The 20,895-nt window shown below is 37.4% G+C and overlaps 1 protein-coding gene across 4 annotated transcripts in view; it reads left to right on the forward strand.

The window, feature by feature from the left end:
* LOC306849730 (disabled homolog 2-interacting protein-like) overlaps positions 1-20,895 on the forward strand; it is a 102,606-nt gene that overhangs the window by 24,225 nt on the left and 57,486 nt on the right. For all 4 annotated transcript variants that reach the window (XM_079384994.1, XM_079384993.1, XM_079384996.1 and 1 more), the window contains 2 exons: positions 7,204-7,310; positions 17,004-17,122. In XM_079384994.1, coding sequence (XP_079241120.1) covers positions 7,204-7,310; positions 17,004-17,122 — 226 coding nt within the window. The remainder of the gene's footprint in view (positions 1-7,203; positions 7,311-17,003; positions 17,123-20,895) is intronic.

Raw genomic sequence — 20,895 nt, forward strand, 5'->3', positions numbered from 1 at the left:
TTATCATGTCTTTAATAAGATCGGTCACAAACATGATCCCTGCTGCACAATCTAATGTGTAGTGTCTTATTAATTCACTGTCATGCATTGTGTGCAACACATTTCTTCTCCCTCTTCATGTTTTGTCCATTTTCTCCACTGCTAAAGAAACTCTTAAGCCCCTTAAAAGTCCTCGTCCGTACTCCTAACAATTTTGGAGGGTTAAGGGTTCTTTTAAGGGTTAAGATGCTTTCTGAATAACTTTTTTCTTTACTAGGATCTTTTCTTTAATTTTAAGAGGAAACACCCACATTTCTAAGATTTTTGTTACTAGGAGATTTTTTATGAATATGGGTCCTGAGTAATGAAATAATGAACAAAACCGTAACAGTTACTCCCCCCTCCCGGAAGGTGCGTCCTGTGCCGTAATAGTTCCACTGGGGAAGGGGGGTGGGCGCCCTGGAGGCTGGTGCAGGACAGGGACACTGGGGAGGCCTCCAGGGTGGATCCGGGGACTATATGGCCCCCCTCCAAAATTTTCTTGGGGAGGTTCCCCTCTGAGAACAATTTAGGAGAAGCGGGCTCTTGGGGGCGCTCGGGCAGTGTGAAGCTGGACGGGACCAGCGGAGACGTAGGAGATGCAAGAGGGCTGGACGGGACCAGCGGAGACGCAGGAGGGCTGGATGGGACCAGCTGAGACGAAGAAGGCCACTTGCGAGGAGCAGGCACTGGAGGGCACTTGGGCAGCACGGATTCCTGGGGGCGTTCTGTCAGCACTTGCACAGGAGGGACTGGCCCTGGAGAAGCGGGCACTGGAGGGACTGGCCCTGGAGAAGCGGGCACTGGGGAATGCTGACGAGGAGCGGGCACAGGAGGGCGCTGTCGAGGAGCGGGCACAGGGGTCCAAGACATCCCCTCATACACAACTACTACTCCCAAATGTAAGGGAGCGTCCGTTTACGACCTTGCCATACTCTCTGCAGGCGGGCTTGCCTTGGGAGCCGCGGATGGCGGCATCAATCTCCCGCGAAGGGCGGGTCTGGGTGAGCCGCGGACGGCAGCGACGATCTCCCGCGAAGGGCGGGTCTGGGTGAGCCGCAGACGGCGGCGACAATCTTCCACAAACGGCGGGTCTGGGGGAGCCGCGGATGCCGGCAAGAACTTCCCTGCGAACGGCAGACTTGAGAGAGCCGCGGGTGGCAGATTTGTTTTGGCCACGGGCAGATTTTGTGAGGAACTAACCTCAGCCTCATCTTCTGTATAGGTCCAGTCTTCTGTAACGAAATGTCTCTCTAAGAGAACACAGGAATCGGGAACTCGACGAATAGTAATTTTAATGATGACGAGCAGAGAAAAAACGTTTCCAATAAAGGTTACACTTAACATTACTTTAAGACTGGACAATGAAACTCAAGAAACTAAAGGCTTATAAAGACATAGAAACTAATGAGCAAACGAGATGAACACAGGTGAGAAGACTTAACGATGATAGACTAATAATGAACTAATGAGAAGAACCGGAACAAAACCAAATATGGGCAAACAGGAAACAAACAGAAACCAAACCATAACAAGGTTTTGTTTAAAAAAAAAAAAAGTGTTTTAAAATAGTGTTATGTAAATATATTTAAGGAATATAACACAAAATACTGATTAAGCAAATTTCATAGTGGTTAAATTTAGCTGAATTTCCATTCTATTACTATTCTGTAAATTCCTCTTGCTGCCATCCCAAATTCAATTCAAATGCACACTCGTTAATTAAATGGAAGCCAATTCTACATTTCTGAATTTGGCACAACCCTGGCAACCATTCATAACTTACAATTGCAACCTTAGTTTTTGCAGCCCTATCATTTAGTTTCTCCCATTTCCTTCTTTTCAAAGAGTTATGAGTGCACTCAGTATTTTTTTAAACTTCAAGTGTGTAGAAAAAACTTCAAGATCTTGTATATTCTTGTTTCAGATCCATTACTTGGAAACATTGCACTGTTCAAACTTTGCTCAAACTCTTGTGGTGGCAGCTGATGAGATTGATAAGGTCTCGCTGAGATGAAAGGTTTCTCAGAGTTGGCGAATGTGGGCTGCATGATCTGTCAGGCCTTTAGCTGCACTTATCCATTAAAGACCAAAGAAGTTCTGTTCCTTGACATGCCGAGAGGCTTGAGAGACAGGTGTAGTCGAGAGTTTAGCTCTGTGTCTGCTTCATAGAAGAAAGAGAGCTGACTCGCTCAGTGATTGACGCATCAGGAAGGAGCCCAAAGCAGTATTTACCGTCCACTCTCTGTGTTACTGTACATGTCCGAGTCTGAAGCTTCCCTGTCCAGAAGTCATTTTTACACTTAGCTACTGCATGGGACAGTATGTGCTGCTGATTACAGATTACATTTGTTCTTAAACACGAGTTATCTGTCATTATATACAATACTCACACTGCAACAGCTTGTTCTCATTAAGTAATTGTTCTTCAAAGAAAAACAAACAATGCTTGGTTATCATTCTGTTTCTGTTCTGTTTGTCTCTGCCTGTTTTCCATTTCCTTTCACTGTGGTGGTCTTGTTTCAGGGGAGTGATGTTACATGGAAGGCCTGCTCAGCTGTTTTATTGATAGGTTTAGAGGAGTGTGGGCATTATAAAACCCAGGGAATGGGCACATACTGTAGGTTTGCTTTCAATAAAGGTTTTTATTTTTTACTTTTGTGAAAATCTTACCAAGGTTGCATTTATTTGATTCAAAATGCGGTAAAACAGTAATATTCTAATTAAAATAACTGTTTTTCTATATGAATATATTTTAAAATGTAATTTATTCCTGTGTTGCAAAGCTGAATTTGCAGCATAATTATTCCAGTCTTCAGTGTCATTTGATCCTTCAGAAATCAGTCTAATATGCTGATTTGCTAATCAAGAAATATTTCTTATTAATACTATAACAGTTAGGAATTGTGCTTTCTAATATTTTGTGTGATACATGGCTTTTCCGAATTCTTTAAATAGGATGTACAAAAGAACAGCATTTTGTTAGACACTTTTTTTGTAACAATATGAAAGTTACTCTCATTGTTGGTCAATTTAATACATCCTTGCTGAAAATATGTATTAATTTATTTATTTAAAAAGAAAAACTTAACGACATCAAACGTTTGAAGGGTAATTGGTGTGTATGTGTGAATATATATTAGAAATCTTCTTATAATTAATGGATGTGGTCCATATCCCACAAATTAATCAATTCTGTGTACTTTTCCACAATATTTCTCTCAGCTTCAATCCATACTGAAAATCAATGGATATGCAGATGGGCCATTTGACAGAACATTACTTATACAATCTGTTAATTTGCTAGCTACATTATTATACCAGATACGTCCTGGGTCACAAAGTTATGTTCTGCTTAATAAACGTTTTTTTTTTCTTTACCTTTTTAAATTTTTTATCATTGCCATTCATTATCAACTATAAAATACTGTACTGTCTACTTTACGTTACTCAGATACTGACCCTGCTGAAAATCAGCACAAGATGTTTCGCTTTTCATGTTATTGTCTTTGCTTTGAAACCTTAAAAGGGCATCGCTGGCAAAGTTGTCAAAAAAACATTGTGTCCCAGGCCTTCGTCTAACCAAACCGAAGGGCCTGCAAAGACTCATCATCTCTTGCTGCGACAAGTCAGATCTGAAGAAAGGAGCGTGCATTTAGATTAAGAGCAAATGAGACAGGCCTGTGAGCTATAGCCCTGCTTGAATGCTAAATGAGACCGTAGCACTTCTATGTAATTTCCTGGAATGATAGAGTCCTCTGTGAGATCAGATGGAGGACGGTGGCACCCCAGTGCAGGCGTCTCTTACACAGTTGGGCCATGCATCTTGTTCAGAGCAGATTAATAGGGCCGCTAGCGCCAAGCATTTCTGCTGTAATTCTCTGGCAAATGGCCCATAAGACTTCCCAACATCTGGGGTTGAACTGATTAACATATATAGAACATTGTTTGATGGCTCACACCAGTTGAGAACTTTTAGTTTGAAATATATTCATTTACAAGTAAGTTACAGCTAGGGGCCACGTTGTAGAATTTTTAAAAAAATTTTTTATGTATTTATTTAATGTATTTATTTGATATAAAAAATGCAAATATGTTAAATGTAAAAATGTTAAATGTATTTAGTCATTTAGTTTATTTCCCAACATATAGGATTGAACTGAGTAACATATATGGAACATTATTTGATGGTCTATAACGGTTGAGAAAGTTACAGGGGCTAATTAATTTCTTTTCTTTTTCTTTTCTTTTCTTTTCTTTTCTTTTCTTTTTAGTACTTTTTATTTTATCAACAAGGAATAACTGTTTTCCTTGATATAAGAATTTATATAATAGTAAATATAAAGAAAAAAAAGAATATATGTAATATAACATACATTTGGATAACCTTTAGTTTAGTTCCAGCATTATTGTTGTCTTTTTTTGTATGTGTAAATCATGTGGATCATAAAGTGGCGGTAATCAGTCCTCTGATGTGGTATTTATTTACTTTTGTCCACCCTGAAATGGAAAGTATTTCCATAGCAACTCATAAACACAACTTCTGTATTGTTGTCAGCATGTTTGCTCTGGACAAATATGAGCAGAACGGTCAGGAGTTCAGACCCCCTGCTCGCAGGTCCGTGCCAGAGGAGGCTTTTCTTTGAGCCCCTTATGTTGTCCTCTCAATATGAAAGCATTTTACTGTCTCCACTCTTCATAAACACTTGGCTCTGGGTGGAGGAAAGTTGGAGCCATCTCTTAATTGTTGTTTAGTGTTTTTCCATTTACGCTGCATTTTATCAATCATGATCAAACAGCTTAATGATGAAAGAATATTTGAACCAATTATCAGTTTGCAGGTTGGTAATGGCATAGTCATCATTCAGAGCAAACAGTGCTTTCAATAGCTGATAGAGAGATGCTGTTTATGAACGCAAGTATACATAGGCATATTTGAAAAATACATAAAGCATTATACCCTGTTAAGAATTATGAATATAATGTTTTGGCCTACTTGCAGACTTTAAAATGTTACTCAAAAACCCTGTGGAGCTTCGCTGTTTTCAAACACTGCATTTAATTCAAAGATCATGTGATCTTGCTTCCATGCTTAACATATGGATCAGGATGTTGTGGTATCAACATAAGCAAGAGGCGGCGCTGAGATTTCTCTTCCATGCATTCCAATCTGTTCATCTCTCCAGTGAGAAAACAGTGAAATTACCAACACACACACACACACACAGACGGAATGTTCATATGTCGATCCCTACACAGGGCTGTTAATCACTCTTCCTCCATGTTGTCTGATCATGTCTAGTTTTGCTAAGCCAACACTAAATGATAACTGAGGTAGCAATACAAGTCCTTGTTATTTGACATTATGGCAATATTTATTAGCACAATTGTTTATCCTTAGCAGTTTATATCATTGCTCTCTGTACACTATAAAAAATGTTTGTAATTTTTACTGAAAAATTATGTAAAAACCTGTGAATTGGTTAGCTGAAAGTTACTTTACCACGTGTATGTGTGTGTGTATACTTGTTTACACTACATTGTGGGGACCAAATGTCCCCACAAAGATAGTAAAACCTGAAATATTTGATCACGAGGGAAATTTAAAAAAAAAAAAATAGTAAATGATGTTTATCTGAAAGTGTAAGAATGCAAACAGGTTTTCTCTAAGGGGTAGGTTTAGGGTTAGGGTTGGGTCAGGGGATAGAAAATATCATTTGGTCAGTATAAAAGTAATAGAAGTCTATGGAAATTCCCCACAATTTGCAGAAACAAACGTGTGTGTGTGTATGTGTGGTTTATATATCCTGGTGGGGACTTAAACCTGAATACACACAGACTCATGGGGACTCGTGTAACAGTGGGGACCTAAATTGAGGTCCCCATGGGTACAAAAGCTTATAAATCATACAGAATATTTTTTTTGAGAAAGCAAAAATGCAGAATGTTTTGTACAGTATAAAACCATTACGCCTATGAATTTGTCCCTACTAGGATAGCTGACCAGATGTGTGTGTGTGTGTGTGTGTGTGTGTGTGTGTGTGTTATCAGTTTTTTATAATAAATAAAAAGAAAATAAGTAGATTGAAAATAGAATAGCTAAAGATTAGAGAATGCTGTTAGAGGGTCAATTATTTTTTTAAATATTGTTTTAATAAATAAAAAGAAAACAAGCAGATAAAATAGAGGGTCAAGTTTATTTTTATATATATATATATATATATATATATATATATATATATATATATATATATATATATATATATATATATATATATATAAATATAAATAAACTTGACCCTCTATTTTATGAAATATACAGTTATAAATTGTAAAATATACAGACATCTTGTAACACTGGAAACATTATCACATTTTTACAGTGAGTTTCGGGCAACCACAGCTGCCAGTTTTTTTTTTTAATACCATAAATATAACAGGATATTTTTTACGCTGTAGAATAGAAAGCTTTTTTATTTGAACAACCAATTCTGTCACAAGAAAAGTGCTGTCAGAAAGAGCACACACACGCGCACAAAAAAAGCTTCCAGATCTTGTTAGTGACACATCTTTCCAAATACAAAACCAGCGAGGCACAGATGCCCTTCCTCCACTTTGTTTTGAGTTTGACATGATTCAGACTGTGCAAAGAGAGAGACGGTAGGATGAATTTCATAGATCTTGTCTTTCAGGTTGGCTGCGTTCGCTCTCTCATTTGTTTTCCATACAAACACTTGTTCCCTCCTTCCCTCCATCAATCGTGCAGACAGAGATGCAGGCATGTGCTGAATGCCAAGCACAGTCTGACAGGCTAATGCAGGCCGCACATGACCAACATGTGACTGACACAGTGACACATGCTTTATACCACTCAAAAGGTCATAACAACAACACAGCAATAAGTTGAATACATTCACACCTTAGCAATGGCACAGCCAACCCCCTGGCAACCATCCAAAACATACTAGCAACTTGTTTAAATCTTAGCAAGCATGAAGAAGAGATGATGCTGAACACCTATCTTTAGTTTTTTCAGTTTTCCAGTGCTGTTATTGATGTTTGATTGTGTTCATTTGGTGGGTTTGTTTATCCTAGGGGAAATCTGATTGTAGAACTGCTCTTGGCAGGTTACATACACATGAATCCAGTCATCACTCTCTGATTCCTCTCTCTGTCTGTTCTCAGAGTCTCTCACTGACAGGGTGGGCCGGCGGCGCAGTATGCCTGGCAGTACGGTGGACAAAGCGGTGGTCTCTATGGATGCAGACACGTCAACACCTTTTAAAGTCACGGTACGCAATTATGACCTCAGCACAGATAAAAAATAGTACATTTACAATTGTAAGAGCATTTAAACATCTCCCTGAGCTAGCAGCTGTATTTCAAATGTGATTCAGTTTGACTTTAGATGTACACTTCACAAATGCCTTAATATGTCAGATAAACTATTAAATGCATAGTTTTTTATAATAATTATTCGTTTTCTACACATTATGTCAATATGGAGTGAATTTGAAATAATTTCACTACTTTGATTTGACCGGATGTTGCCATTTGTGCCAATTTCAGCAATTAATTAGGTGACAGAAACATTACAGGTGTATCTGTAATCAAATGTTTCAAACAAAAGATGTTTTAATTAGGGAATGTTTTAATTAGTAATCAGTCTGTTTTGATTTGATGTGCTCAATATACCTAAACCGAAAAAAAGGCAAACATAAATCACCTGTCTATTTTCAAAATCAGTGCTATTTTAGTATCATTTAAAAACTACACACTTCATGGTTTTGAACCTGCGACACACCAGGTCTTACTAGGCCACACTGCCTTTTACAACATAGAAAGTGTTTGCTGTGGATAATAGTTGTAGCGTGGCACATACAGCTTTACTGACTTTTATGACAGATTCTGTTTGTCGAGATTAGTGGAGCAAAGGGCACCGGATTGCATTTGTCGACTAACTGCAGACCGCAGTTCATTGAACTCTGTTACGAAGTTAATCCAGGCAGTTGTAAAGCAGGTGTCATCACGCACCCTGAGGAGAGACGGCATGTCATCGCCGCTGCGCTGTGCACTTCCTGCCTAGGGCGAGAAGCACCGGTCCTAATGACTCTCCTCACAGATAAGTGAGCGACACGGCCACAGCTGGCTCTGAATCCTCGGGTCAGCCTGAGAGCAGAGGAGGATTAGGCGTCCTGATAGAGTTAAGCCATCGCTTTATAGACCTCAATGGCCTTCTAATGGGGAACGGTCCTTAGAGGAGATGCAATCAGCCCTGGTTGAAGCGTGCTGTAAATGAGACAGATGGGTCGTGAATCTTGCTGCATTTAGCTGCGATGTGGAAAAGCCACAGGCACAGCTGGCAGCACCAGTACCCACGCCTCCTGAGAAGGGCAATATTATCCCCTCGTGCCTCTCACAGTGAAGTGGGTTGCAGAGTTGATGAGGTGTCATGTAAGAATATATCCATTCTGTAATACTGTACCGCTTGCATACAACCCAACTGGGACAGGTTATCATGGAGACAGTGAAACTCATAGGTGCAATTATGATTGATCGAGCCAGCTAGTTTGGATTTGAGTTACTTTTTACCAAACATTTGCTTCATTATAACTTATAACAGTCTGTCATAATTTAGTAAAGTATTTTTTTGTCTGCATAGCAATAAAAAAATAACAATATAAATTATAATAGAAAACAATATAGTAAAAATAGGAATATAGTAATAAGGAGTGAATGGATGATTCATGTAAAGGTACCTATTTCTTTAACTGTGGTCACTTTTGGTCCTGTTTTCACACTTTTATTAATCGCAATTAATCGCATCCAAAATAAAAGTTTTTGTTTACATAATATATATGTACTGTGTATATTTATTATGTATATATAAATACACACACATACAGCATATATTTTGACAATATTTACATGTATTTACAAATAGTGTATATCATATATAAATATATTTAATATATAAACGTAAAATTTTTCTTAAATATATACATGCATGTGTGTGTATTTATATAATAAATATACACAGTACACACACATATTATGTAAACGTATATATATATATACATGCATGTATATTTATTTATATATATATATATATATATATATATATATATATATATATATATACGATAACTATGGGGCAGTCTTTTAATATTGAATAATTTTCTCAAAACATTGAAATTGTTTTAATATATGCAAATATCTTATTAATAATAATAGTAATAATAATGTCAATAATAATTATGTATGATGAATGTTTATATTAAAATTTTTAAAGTCTAGGACAAGTATAGAGCAATTAAATATATATAAATAATAAATAATTAAATATAAACACTACCATTCAAAAGTTTGAGCTGAAAATGAATACTTTTATTTAGCAAGGATGCATTAAATTGAGAATAAAGACTTTGTTTTAAAGACTTTGTTTTGTTGTACATTGTTTTAAAACATTTCTATTTTCTATTCAAATAAATGCTGTTCTTTTGAACATTCTATTGATCAAAGGATACTGAAAAAAAGCTTGGTTTCCACAAAATATTAAGCAGCACATCTGTTTGATAAAAATAAATGTTTTTTTGAGTACCAAATCAGCATATTAGAATGAAAAATAAATTACAATAGAAAATAGTTCTTTTAAACTGTAATATGTCATAAAATGTCTGTTTTACTGTATTTTTGATCACATAAACACAACCTTGGTGAGCATAAGAGACTTCTTTCAAAAGCATTTAATAATCTTACCGTGACTTTTGAACAGTGTACATAAAAATCAAAAGTAGCAAAACTAAATCAAGAATGTGTGGTTTCCATTATACACTAGTTTGTGATCTTTTAGTGTGATCTCAAGACATAAGACATAAAAGTTCCCAAAGTTGAAGAAACACTCACATATACGCGCTTCAGTAATTCCTCAAGGTCTGTGTATTTCTTTTCCAGAGGTACATGTTGCATTCAAATATTGGCATCAGTCTGTCGCTTCTGTTTACCCCTACCAGAAACAGTTAAGATAAAGTTATTCCACTGCTTTCAGCTCACCCAGTTTGCTTAATTACAGAGCTAAACTAATGACAGGATCTATTAACTGACGCAAGACAGAATGAGCACACTGTTTGTAAGCATGCTCCAACGTGAACGCCCCTCGTGCATGCCGATGAGTTGTGTATTTGGCTCCTGCGGGGCCACAAGAGAGTCCCGCTGTCTCCAGCGATACAGAGCCTTTCGTGCGATTACACCGAACTGGATCCACGTTAATTGAACGGGATCCCGGGCTTGTCGGAACAGAAGGAGGAAGGGCAGAAGTGCACCCCCATGCTGTGCGGACCACTTTGAGAACCCTGGGAGAAATCCAATACCTTGCTCTGGTGATGTATGCAGACACAATAGTTTGGAGCCCAGGGTTACGGATTTCCCCACAGGCCTCGGTTCCTGTGCAGAGCAGGCAGCTTCAGACCGTGGACTCCTCTGCGTTATGGCTCAGGCTAGACTGTCTGGCTGCGAACTACAGATAATGACATTAGATGTATTGTGTCAGCAGATGCTCAGACACATGCAGGCTCTTAGCAGAGGCTCGCTGCAGTCGGGAGTCTTGTTTAGTTGTTATCTGAGAGCGTGTTTCTCATGTTTGATAACGGCCGTTATACTAAGTGCTTTCATGGAAGACTGAACCCAAAGAACTGGGGAAAAAATCTTTTTTGCTCATTTTATCACTGGCTAGTGTTGTTTTAGGTGTCAAATGCTATGTCAGAGCAGGCAAACACTGCAAAAAAAAAAATATATATATATATATTGTTGATGAGTATTTTTGTATGATTTTGCAGTGAAAATATATATATATATTTTTTAAACTTTATATTTAAAAAAAAAACAAGATGAATTTAAGAACCAACACTGAATAAAATATTTAGACTTGTTTTCAGTGAATGCATTTTTAATATGAATCTATTTTTGATTTGTTTTCACTTGTTTCAAGTATAAAAAAGTTAAAATATTACTGAAAATCTGTCAGTGAAAAAAATAAGGTGTTTTATATATATATATATATGAGATATTTTAGATATTTAGGCTTGTTTTCAGAGAATGTACAGTATCTTCAATACAAGTGTAGGCTATTTGAATTTTGTCCCACTAGTTTCAAGTTAAAAATAAGGGAACAATCTGCTATGCAGTTATAATAATAAATGCACTTATATTGAAATAAACAACCTATGAAAAGAAGACAGAATATCTTATGCTTCTTAAGCACATTTTGTCTTGTTTTAAAGATTTGTAGGTGTTTTAACTGGAAAACAAGTCAAAAAGGAATCATTTAAGATTTTTTATTTATTTATTTTGCAGTCAAGGGACAATGTTCCTGCTCCTTAGTAATCGGTACACATGCTTTTGTGTGTTGTTTTTGGTAAAAAAATATTTAAACATCATTAAATCAAGATGATTGTGATTGAGAAGCAACGTAATATTTTTAAGACTTGTTTGTAATTTGAATTAAGTATTTTTTTCTTAACCCACTGTCATAATGTTTGTTTTGAGCATAAACCTTACTACATTTTGTTAGCTTTGTAGGATGTGGATCTTTAGTGTTGTAGTGTGCATTTTACATAAGAAGACATAAGAAGACTTCTGGAAGTATTGGCATAACGGGCCTCTTGCAATATTTCATCTTAAATTAGATGTCTTCCAGGAATGTTTATCTTGTGACCTTGGTGCATTGGCACAATAAGGGCGAGAAACATATCTCAGTTCCACTGGTTATAACAGGACTGTTACTTGTCAAGACATAATTTCAAGGAGCGAGGAATAGTGGTTTAACCCATTAAAGGACCCACTAAAGATCTTTAACACAATACCTACATTGGAATTTTTTGAGTTTTTAAATTTTTTTAAATTTTGAAAAAATATTCCCTTAAAATATCTTAAATCATATTTATTTTATTTGACTTTGTTTTAATTATTTATTTACTTTTGTACATTTATTTTAAGAATTTTAGATATTTAACTGGAAAATATTATGACAATTTTTAGTACATGAAACCCTCAGTAACATTTGTAATTTGGCTTCTGATTAAATTCCTTAAAAGTATACAATATGGCCCACTTGCTGTCACGGATCGTAAGCGCCCAACGCAGGAGTAAACGAAAAGGAGTCTTTAATGAACATAAACACACGATTTCCATTAATCAACATTAAACTGAGACAAAGAACATAATGAAACTGAAGGCTTATATAGGACAGGAAACAAAGGAGCAAACAAGATGAATAATACAGAACAGGTTCTATGAATAAACAATGATAATGCCTAATGAAGACAGGAACTACCAAATAAGGGCAAAACGGAACTAAACAGACACACACATGTGACACTTGCAGTATATAAGTGTGATATTAATTGTTTGGCTACTAAATTATTTGGCATTAAAACACATGGTACACACATGTCAGGTAAAATATTGATACTTTGCAGCTTATCCTTTTAGAAAGATCCTCATGTTGCGTGGGCCTATAATGCCTAAGAATGCTGTGTTTTTGGAACAGAGACCCAGACTAGGTCTGGTGTGACTAACAGCCTAACAGTGCCATGTGCGGGTCAGGACGGGGCTTAGCCTTCTGATGTCCTACAGGTTATACAAATCCAGACAGGGCCTACAAAGCTATGTTTTTCAAATGTTTCACGCCATGTCTGGGATTGTCAGCACAATTAAAGCTGTCAGACACAAACTCACAGGCATGGACACAAGAGGGCAGAGAGAGGCCAAGCATAAAGATTACAGGAGAAGGGGGAGAAGTGGGGAGATGAGAGGAGGTTGGGAATGCAGGCTCAGCAGCTAAGCATTACAGGAATTCAGTACATGCACACAATAGACGTGAAGGAATCTGCAGACCTTCAGCCTTTTGACAGCTGACAGAGCTTATTACTGAGACATGATGCCAACGTAACCGCATATGTTTGGTCAAGAACAGGGGCGGACTGGCCATCTGGCAGACCGGGATTTTCCCGCTGGGCCGACGTACTTTTTGGGCCGGGCCTATACATCTTCTCATACCATATTTGTCTGATCAGCCCATAAAACTCTTAGCAGCCTATAGTTTTTTCTGCCTAAATAGTTGACGGCGCTGTGGTCTTTGCGGCTGTTTAATGTATTTGTCAAAAAAAGTCGGTTTAGGATTTTTTCCCCCCAGACAGACCGGCCCATGAGACATTTAATCAGCAGCCCATTGGTTATTTTCTTAATTGACAAAACAATTCTATAGAAAACAATAATCCGGATTCACTTCTGTCTTTAGAATTGCAGAAACATTTAGTGAACAAAATTCTATGTAAAGAAATGCATGTGATGCATTGGCCTTAAATATATCTTGGCGTATTGTTTAAATTTAAAAGATGCAGAGTTACTACACAGCTTGAGTTGAGCTCTTCAGACTGCGTTGTCATTAATCCAGACTGCGGCTGCAGCCTCCAGTTGTATGTCTCCTCCAAACAACAGCATCATCAAACAGCGCTCTTCCTTCACTCTGACAGGCTCAATGAATAATTCCATTTAGAAGTTTGGAAAATGGCAAATTTCATGTGAAAGAAGGCCCGAAAATAGCAAAGAGATAAAAAAATTTAGATTACACCCGAGGGGGAAAATATTCTTTGAAGTTGTTTTGATAAGATATCTTAAAGCTGACCCAAACCAAATCTTTTATCATCTTCACCTTCCATATACAGTACATCTATACTGGCCAATACTTGGCCATTTTGATATGATAAGCATCAGTAAACCATAAAATGACCAAAGGCCTATTTACACCAAGGACGATAACTATAAAGATAACGAATTAGATATAGTTCTAAAATCCGTTCTCAGCATTAAAGAAAAGCTGAGTCCACACCACGGCTATAACGATAAAGGCACAGAGAAACGATATCGTTGGAATCACTTTCAGAATGATTTTATCCAGCTGATGAACGATAAAAATATTGACACCCAATCAGAATCAATCCTGCTATAATGAACCCTTTGTAATGGTTATTTTGGTATCTTCCTCTTCTCCTGAACAATTGATTATAACTACACCTGTGATCAGTCTGAGGAAGGCTGGATGGCTGAAATGCATCAGTGTGCAGCTTTTATGTTTTTAGAGTGAGCCATGTCTGAATAAAGGCCTTTTATATTTTTGAACCAGAAGAAGTGCCTTGGATCCAGTTTTTTCTATAGATATATTTTTGTACCCAACCAAAGAGCTCCTTCTGGGATCATTAAACGGAGGTCCTTTCAGCAAGTAGCGCTCCAAGAATTTTTCCTTGCCTGCTATAATGAACTTGAGAATTTAAATTGCCAGACGTGCGTGCGCTAAGAATAACAAACTATGTCGTATACTGGTGTGGAGGCTAATATAGTTCACTTTCAACTCTCGGAGGGTTTGGTAATGCATGGTAATGTACATGACAATGTTAATGTGTTTGGTCTTAGCGTAATAGATCTGCTGCGCTGCTGCTGTTGCAGAGCAAGTACCGAGACTTGCAACTGCCAATGCATCCACAACATGCTGCTGTGAGCATGTAAGAAATACTGCTGCTGCACATATAACATATATGAAATAACCCCCAGATATAACATACATGTATCACCCCGTAGCAGATCTATAAAGGTGGAGCTGGGGAAGGTGTAGGGTTTCTGAAGCGCACTGCAACAGCAAGCACAAGCCAAGCTCATTGGCTGCTGATACAAAAAGAACCAATCAGCAGCGCCATGTGATGATGTTGTTATGTCAGATTGAGTTAGGCCAATCGGACTGTGCCATCTAGAGTTTCATGACATAACTTTGGATTTATCTTTATAGTTCTCTTTCTTTGTGTGAATGGGCCTTAAAAGATAAATGTAATTTTTTAAAGATCTCTCAGATATCTCAATGAATGAAAACATGTTTATATTTACATATCATAAGTTATAATTTATAATTCTAAAATATATTATAAATTTGGCATCATATAGGTTCTCTAGATTTAGCATCAGCACTAGCCATTGAAAAAATCTGCAGATTAGTCATCTGCAACTATAGACACCAAGCGGAAGTGTAACACAATGCAATTTGGGATTGTTTCACTCGAGTATAAGAGGCCACAAGGGACTAACCTTTGCCCCAGATCCATTTTGTTTCCTTACTTGTAACCCAATAAGAATATGATGAGGACAACAATATTTATTAGCAAATTAAGGAACAATAAACTGTGATATTACTAAATAAAATTTCAGTTTCAAGCAAATAATCAGATTTCTGACAGCATTTCAGATGAGCAACCTACAACCTATCATTAAGTCATTAAGATGAAGATGGATGGATAGATAGATAGATTTTCTATAAATAGTAAATATTTATTAAATAAATAAATGTTGCATATATATATATATGCAGTTGTGCTTATAAGATTACATACACCTTGCAGAATATGCAAATATGTTAATTTTAACTAAATAAGGGGGATCATCAAAATTGCATGTTATTTTTATTTTGTACTCTCCTGAATAAGCTATTTCACATAACCAATATTTATGTATACTCCACAAGACAAAATAATAACTGAATTCATAAAAAATGACCCCGTTCAAAAGTCCACGACTGTTTCTCTGTGTTGTGATATTCAAAAAGTTTACACCACCCAGCTCTTAATGCATTGTGTGTGTGTGTTACGGGGTTGACGAGACGTGAGACGTGCGGATCCATATGCAAGGCTTTATTATAGAACATGGTCAGAAACAGGCAGGGTCAGACAGAGGCAAACAGGTATGGCAAGGGCAAGACAGAGCAATCCGTGGAGCAAGCGTGGGTCAACGATCAACGAACAGTATCCAAAGGGGCAAGGCAGAGAGATAATCCAGAGACGAGAGCAATAGTCTAAACGAGGTGCAAACACGGTCCAAACGGCAAGGCAAAGGGGTAAATCCAGGAGACAAAGGCAGGGTCAGACACGGCAGGAAAACAAGGCAAGACTAAGGCTAAGACAATGGCTCTGTAAAGTGCTATCGCTAGGTGAGAGATAAATGCAAACGATACTCGGCCCTGAGCAATAGCAAGTCCCAGACTTAAATAGTGAGTGAGTGATTGTGAAATGATAATCAGGTGTGGGTGAGATAATAGTGAACAGCTGTGCGTGTCGTCAGTGCAATGGATTGTGGGAAATGGAGTCCAGTGTGTTGTGAGTGAAAAAGTCAATGTGGTGAACGGGTGACCTCTAGTGGTGGTTGACCGGGAGAGCATGGACCAGATTCGTGACAGTGTGTGTGTGTGTATATATATATATATATATATATATATATATATATATATATATTACTCAAAATTCGTCAGGTGTCATGTATACCCTGAGTAGGAATGATATTTCTATATTAGTCTAGCTATACTAACTACTGTATACTAGTCCTTTCAGCAGAATTTCTTTGTGACTATATTTGTTCCTGTTAGCCCCTTTTAATCGGTTGTTGTGCAACAAAAGGCACTAAGTGGCTTATTAAGATCAATCAGCCATTTATTCACTTCATGCATGAGGCCTCGATTCACTTTTCCCACCCATTAATTGCATCTACATGCCTGTGAAATGCATGTTTTTTTCCCCCTTCTCAGTGTTTCAAGCATCCCACTCAGACAGACTTTGGATTTTCAGGAATAATTCAAGTCCTTTTAATCTTGTCCTAATCTGTAGAGCATCTGAAAAGCACCAGCTCAGCTGTCCCCCATGAACTTGCAGTGCAACAGTATCCCCCCCTCCCCTTTCCATGCCAGCCAACAGTTTCCATGGTAACAGTGGCTTTGAGGGGAGTATCACATCAGTGAAGCTCCTCAACCCAGCGCTGCGAGCAGATGTGTGTGCCGCACCAATCGCACAGCTATGCACAGCGCAACCAAACGCTACGGTTTTTACATGCATCTGCTCCAGTGGTTAATGAATCTCTGAGTGTAATCCAGTCCTTTCCTCTGACTTCCTGTCCAGGGCTTCCTGAGCCGCAGACTGAAGGGTTCCATCAAACGCACCAAAAGCCAGCCGAAGCTCGACCGCCACAGCAGCTTCAGGAACATCTTACCGGGCTTCAAGAGCGCGGAGAATGACAGGTAAGGTGGAACCGTTTAGGCTTGCGTTGCAGTTTAGATTCTCTAATGGCTTCCTGTTTGTTGCCTTATTACTTTTTATTCATCCAACACCTGAATCCACCATTATATTGACAGCTGTCGTCACATCCTTTATGGTGTGCCATTTACAGTACATCACTGTGTGATTGTAAAGTACATAAAAAATTTAGATTTTGTGCCATCAAGTTGATTAACAGATCTCCCCTTGTCGGTTTTACACAGCTAATGCCTGGATTCGCAGCTTTCCGTATCTCAAAATGTAATTCTCCAAACGTTTAGCCTCTCTATTCATCTCTATTAGGATTGTTTAGAGTCACTTATTGCAGTGCTAAAATGTCTGAGTCATCTTTCTCCCCAATGAATAGGGATCTCAGAGTGAGGAATGAATTGGATTACTTGCAGGATAAATGGTCTGGCCTTAGTCTAATTTGCGAGAGATGCTTTTGAAATATTTGGCTCCCTGCGTGTCGTTCAGGTTGTCAAGTGAAGAAATATCTGGCTCCAGGATGCTGGGTCCATATGTTGTTTTGATGTGACTTCAGTACAGTGACCTACACGCAGCAGTTTGTTTCCCAGCCTCATCTCAGTGTGCACTGCTTGTATATGAGCTTGTAGGAATGCATACAGAAGCCAACAGCGAGTTTAGATAATATTGCGACTGCATTTGAGTCTGTTATTCAAGAGGACTGGCCACTAACTTTGCCACTGTGGAAATCTAAGCAATATCTGTCAACCTCATTTCTTTACAAACTCAAAAAAATATATATTTTGTGAAAATAGGTTAAATTAACCACAAATGGAGGCTTGCTGAGGACTCTCAGATTCTTTTTTGTGATTTTCCTTGCATTTGTTTGCCCAAGTTTGAGATCTAAAACTATGTTCAGATATGCAAATATACCAAAATCTGCAATCAAAAGTCTTGAGATCTTTCTGTGAACTCAAGGCATTCAATTCACATGTATTGCTTTATATTTTTTATTGGATGTCATCAATTGTCTCTTTTTTTTTATTTATCCATTAGGAAACTTTAGGATAATCTTCTGAGAGATAGTTGGTATTAATCTGAGATTTGAGCTATAAAAGAGCAACCTCTTTGACCTGACGGTTAGCGATGTGAGTTTGAATTCACCTTCTGTTAGTCAAACCATTATTTCCTGTCATCACCCTGCTGTACCTTTCAAAAAATGTGTCAAAATGGCAAACATTTCATTTATTATTTAGCCTACTCATCCTCATCTCATTCCAAACCCTTATGGTGAACGTCCTGGCTGCTCTTTTCCAAGTAATAAAAAGTAAATGGGCACTGGGCTTGTCAAGTGCCAAAAACTGACAGAAAAGTACCATAAAAGTGTTATTAAAAACAAAGTCCATATGACTCATGCAGCTATATTACAAATCTTCCTAAGCCATGCGATAGCTCTGTGAAATTTAAGCCGCTCTTGGCTGATAATTTTCCACTTCGTTGTTGCTCTGAAATCAAATGCGGTGCCATTAGTCATTAGACACTTCTGCTGTATTTTTATGGTGCATTTTGTGGTTCCACTTACTTTTATTATATTGAAAGAATGGACTTTTCTGCAAAAATGTGACTTTTACAGAAGAAAGATTCTCTTACAGGTTTGAAATGATATGTTCATTTCACAGAATGTTCATTTCTGAGCGAACTAGATCTATATTTACTTCCTTTATTCGCCATTTGTGTGGGAAAGTATTCTCATTTACCCAAAAGAAAATCTTGAGAGCACCATCTCTTACATGGGAATTTGTTGAGTCACTCTACAGGACTGCGGATGTCCACCACGCCAAAGATTTCTCCACAGCTCACCGTCAGCCTTGTGCTTCTGTGTTGCTGTGGTGTTAGCAGGCAAAAATGGCCTTGCTTGTCCAGAGATTTTATGCCTCATTAGAGCAGCATATTATCCTGGGAAGGAGCATCAGCTTCACAGTACCAAGGTGTGTGAGCTGGATGTGACACACACTGCTTTACGGATGCTGTTTTAGCCTCTATACCTGGCTGGGTTCTGCCAGTCACAATAAGTTAAGGGTCATTTCCTCCAGACGTGCCTGTTCTGCCTGCCTGGACCTGACGGTTGCAAAGTCTGAGTCAGTGTTGCATAGTTCAGACAGGGTCTGTCACCTTTGCTGTATTTTCTACCATCTCATAGGCTAGCCTAATATTTCATGAAATTGGATTTATTTTCTTTGCTTTCGGTTTTAATTTGCTTTCCTAGTTATTTTGTGGACAAATCATTCACATTATTCCAAAGAAAATTTTTTAGTCTTAATATTTTTTAGTCAACAATTTTCTCTTTTTTTCTTTCTTTTTGGATAATCTTTTTGAGTCTCAATTAAAAAAGTACAATTCCATTTCATGTTGACTTTTTTATTTTATTTATTCATGTTGACGGTTTTGTTTTTGTAGCACTCCTTTTTTATAAATTGTTGTGGCACATTTTGTATTTTTTTTCTCATTAAATTTGCATAATTTTTCCTTGATGGACTACTTTGGTCTCTAAGTGTGCTTTCTATATGTTGACTATAAACATCAAACCTGTCACTGATTTAACGTGTGAACCAATAGTGTGAGTTTGGGGAAGGACTGCCATTTAATGTGTCCAATAACAGAGAGGAGTGGGGCTTAAGGGGTTTCTTAGAGGTTGTCGTTTTTTATTGTTTTTGTGTTGATAGTGGTTCAGAAATTAGGAGTTGATCTGCTTAATGATCTGTTTTCACAGATTAAGCCTTGGGTTGGTAAAATGGCATGATATTGGATTCAGTTGTTACGCTGGATTTTTAGTCTCGTTCTTCTTGCAGAGGACTCTGTCTTGACCCGTGTTGATCTGTTCTGCACTGATGGCTAGCATCAGTGTATGTGGAATATGTGGTTTCATCCTTTATGGACTCTGTTATAGTGCATATTTTCCCTCTTTACCTTTTAACTCTATAAAAGCTTCCATTTAGATATCTGGTGTCCTTTAGGGTGAAGAATACGCTTTTAAAGCTTCTAACTGGCCACTGCAAATGCTTTTTATTAATAGAATTAACACATGTATTGGAAGTGATATGGAAGGGAAGTTGATTTGCTTTTATAGTGCAAGGGCAAAAATGTAGTTAATTATTTTGGGGAGTACTTTATAATAACTTATATAATAAGTTACTTAAAGTGAAGTATGTAATTTATGCGCCACTAGTGTCACCAGGTGAATTTATATGAATAATGTATGACATATTAAAAAAATACAGTGAGATTTTTATTTTTTTTACTTTTATTCAGCAAAAAATAAAAATGCATAAAAAATGCATTATATGTTTTTTTATAAGGAAACATCTGAAGGATCATGTGACACTAAAGACTGGAGAAATGTGTGCTGAAAATTCAATTTAGACATCACAGGGAAAAATACATTTTAAATTGTAATAATATTTCACAATATTTTTGTTTTTACTTTATTGCTGATCAAATACATGCAGCCTTGGTGAGCATAAGACCCTTCTTTCAAAAACATGAGAAAAATATTACCCCAAAATGTTGAAATTGTTTAACAGATCAGTGCTTGATGTGTATTCAGTTATAAAAATATATTAATCAAATTGTGGCATTTCTAACCCTTTTAGTGCATTATGTAATTATATATCAAATAATTATGATATTGTCACTTGCTAATCCAAGAAGAGAAATCAAACAGTCACTAAAAGACAAAACAAAAGACTAACATGACATTGAGCCTTGGGAGATCCCTGTACATTGCAGCCTT

The sequence above is a fragment of the Barbus barbus genome, assembly GCF_936440315.1.
Source record: "Barbus barbus genome assembly, chromosome: 29".
NCBI lineage: Eukaryota > Metazoa > Chordata > Actinopteri > Cypriniformes > Cyprinidae > Barbus > Barbus barbus.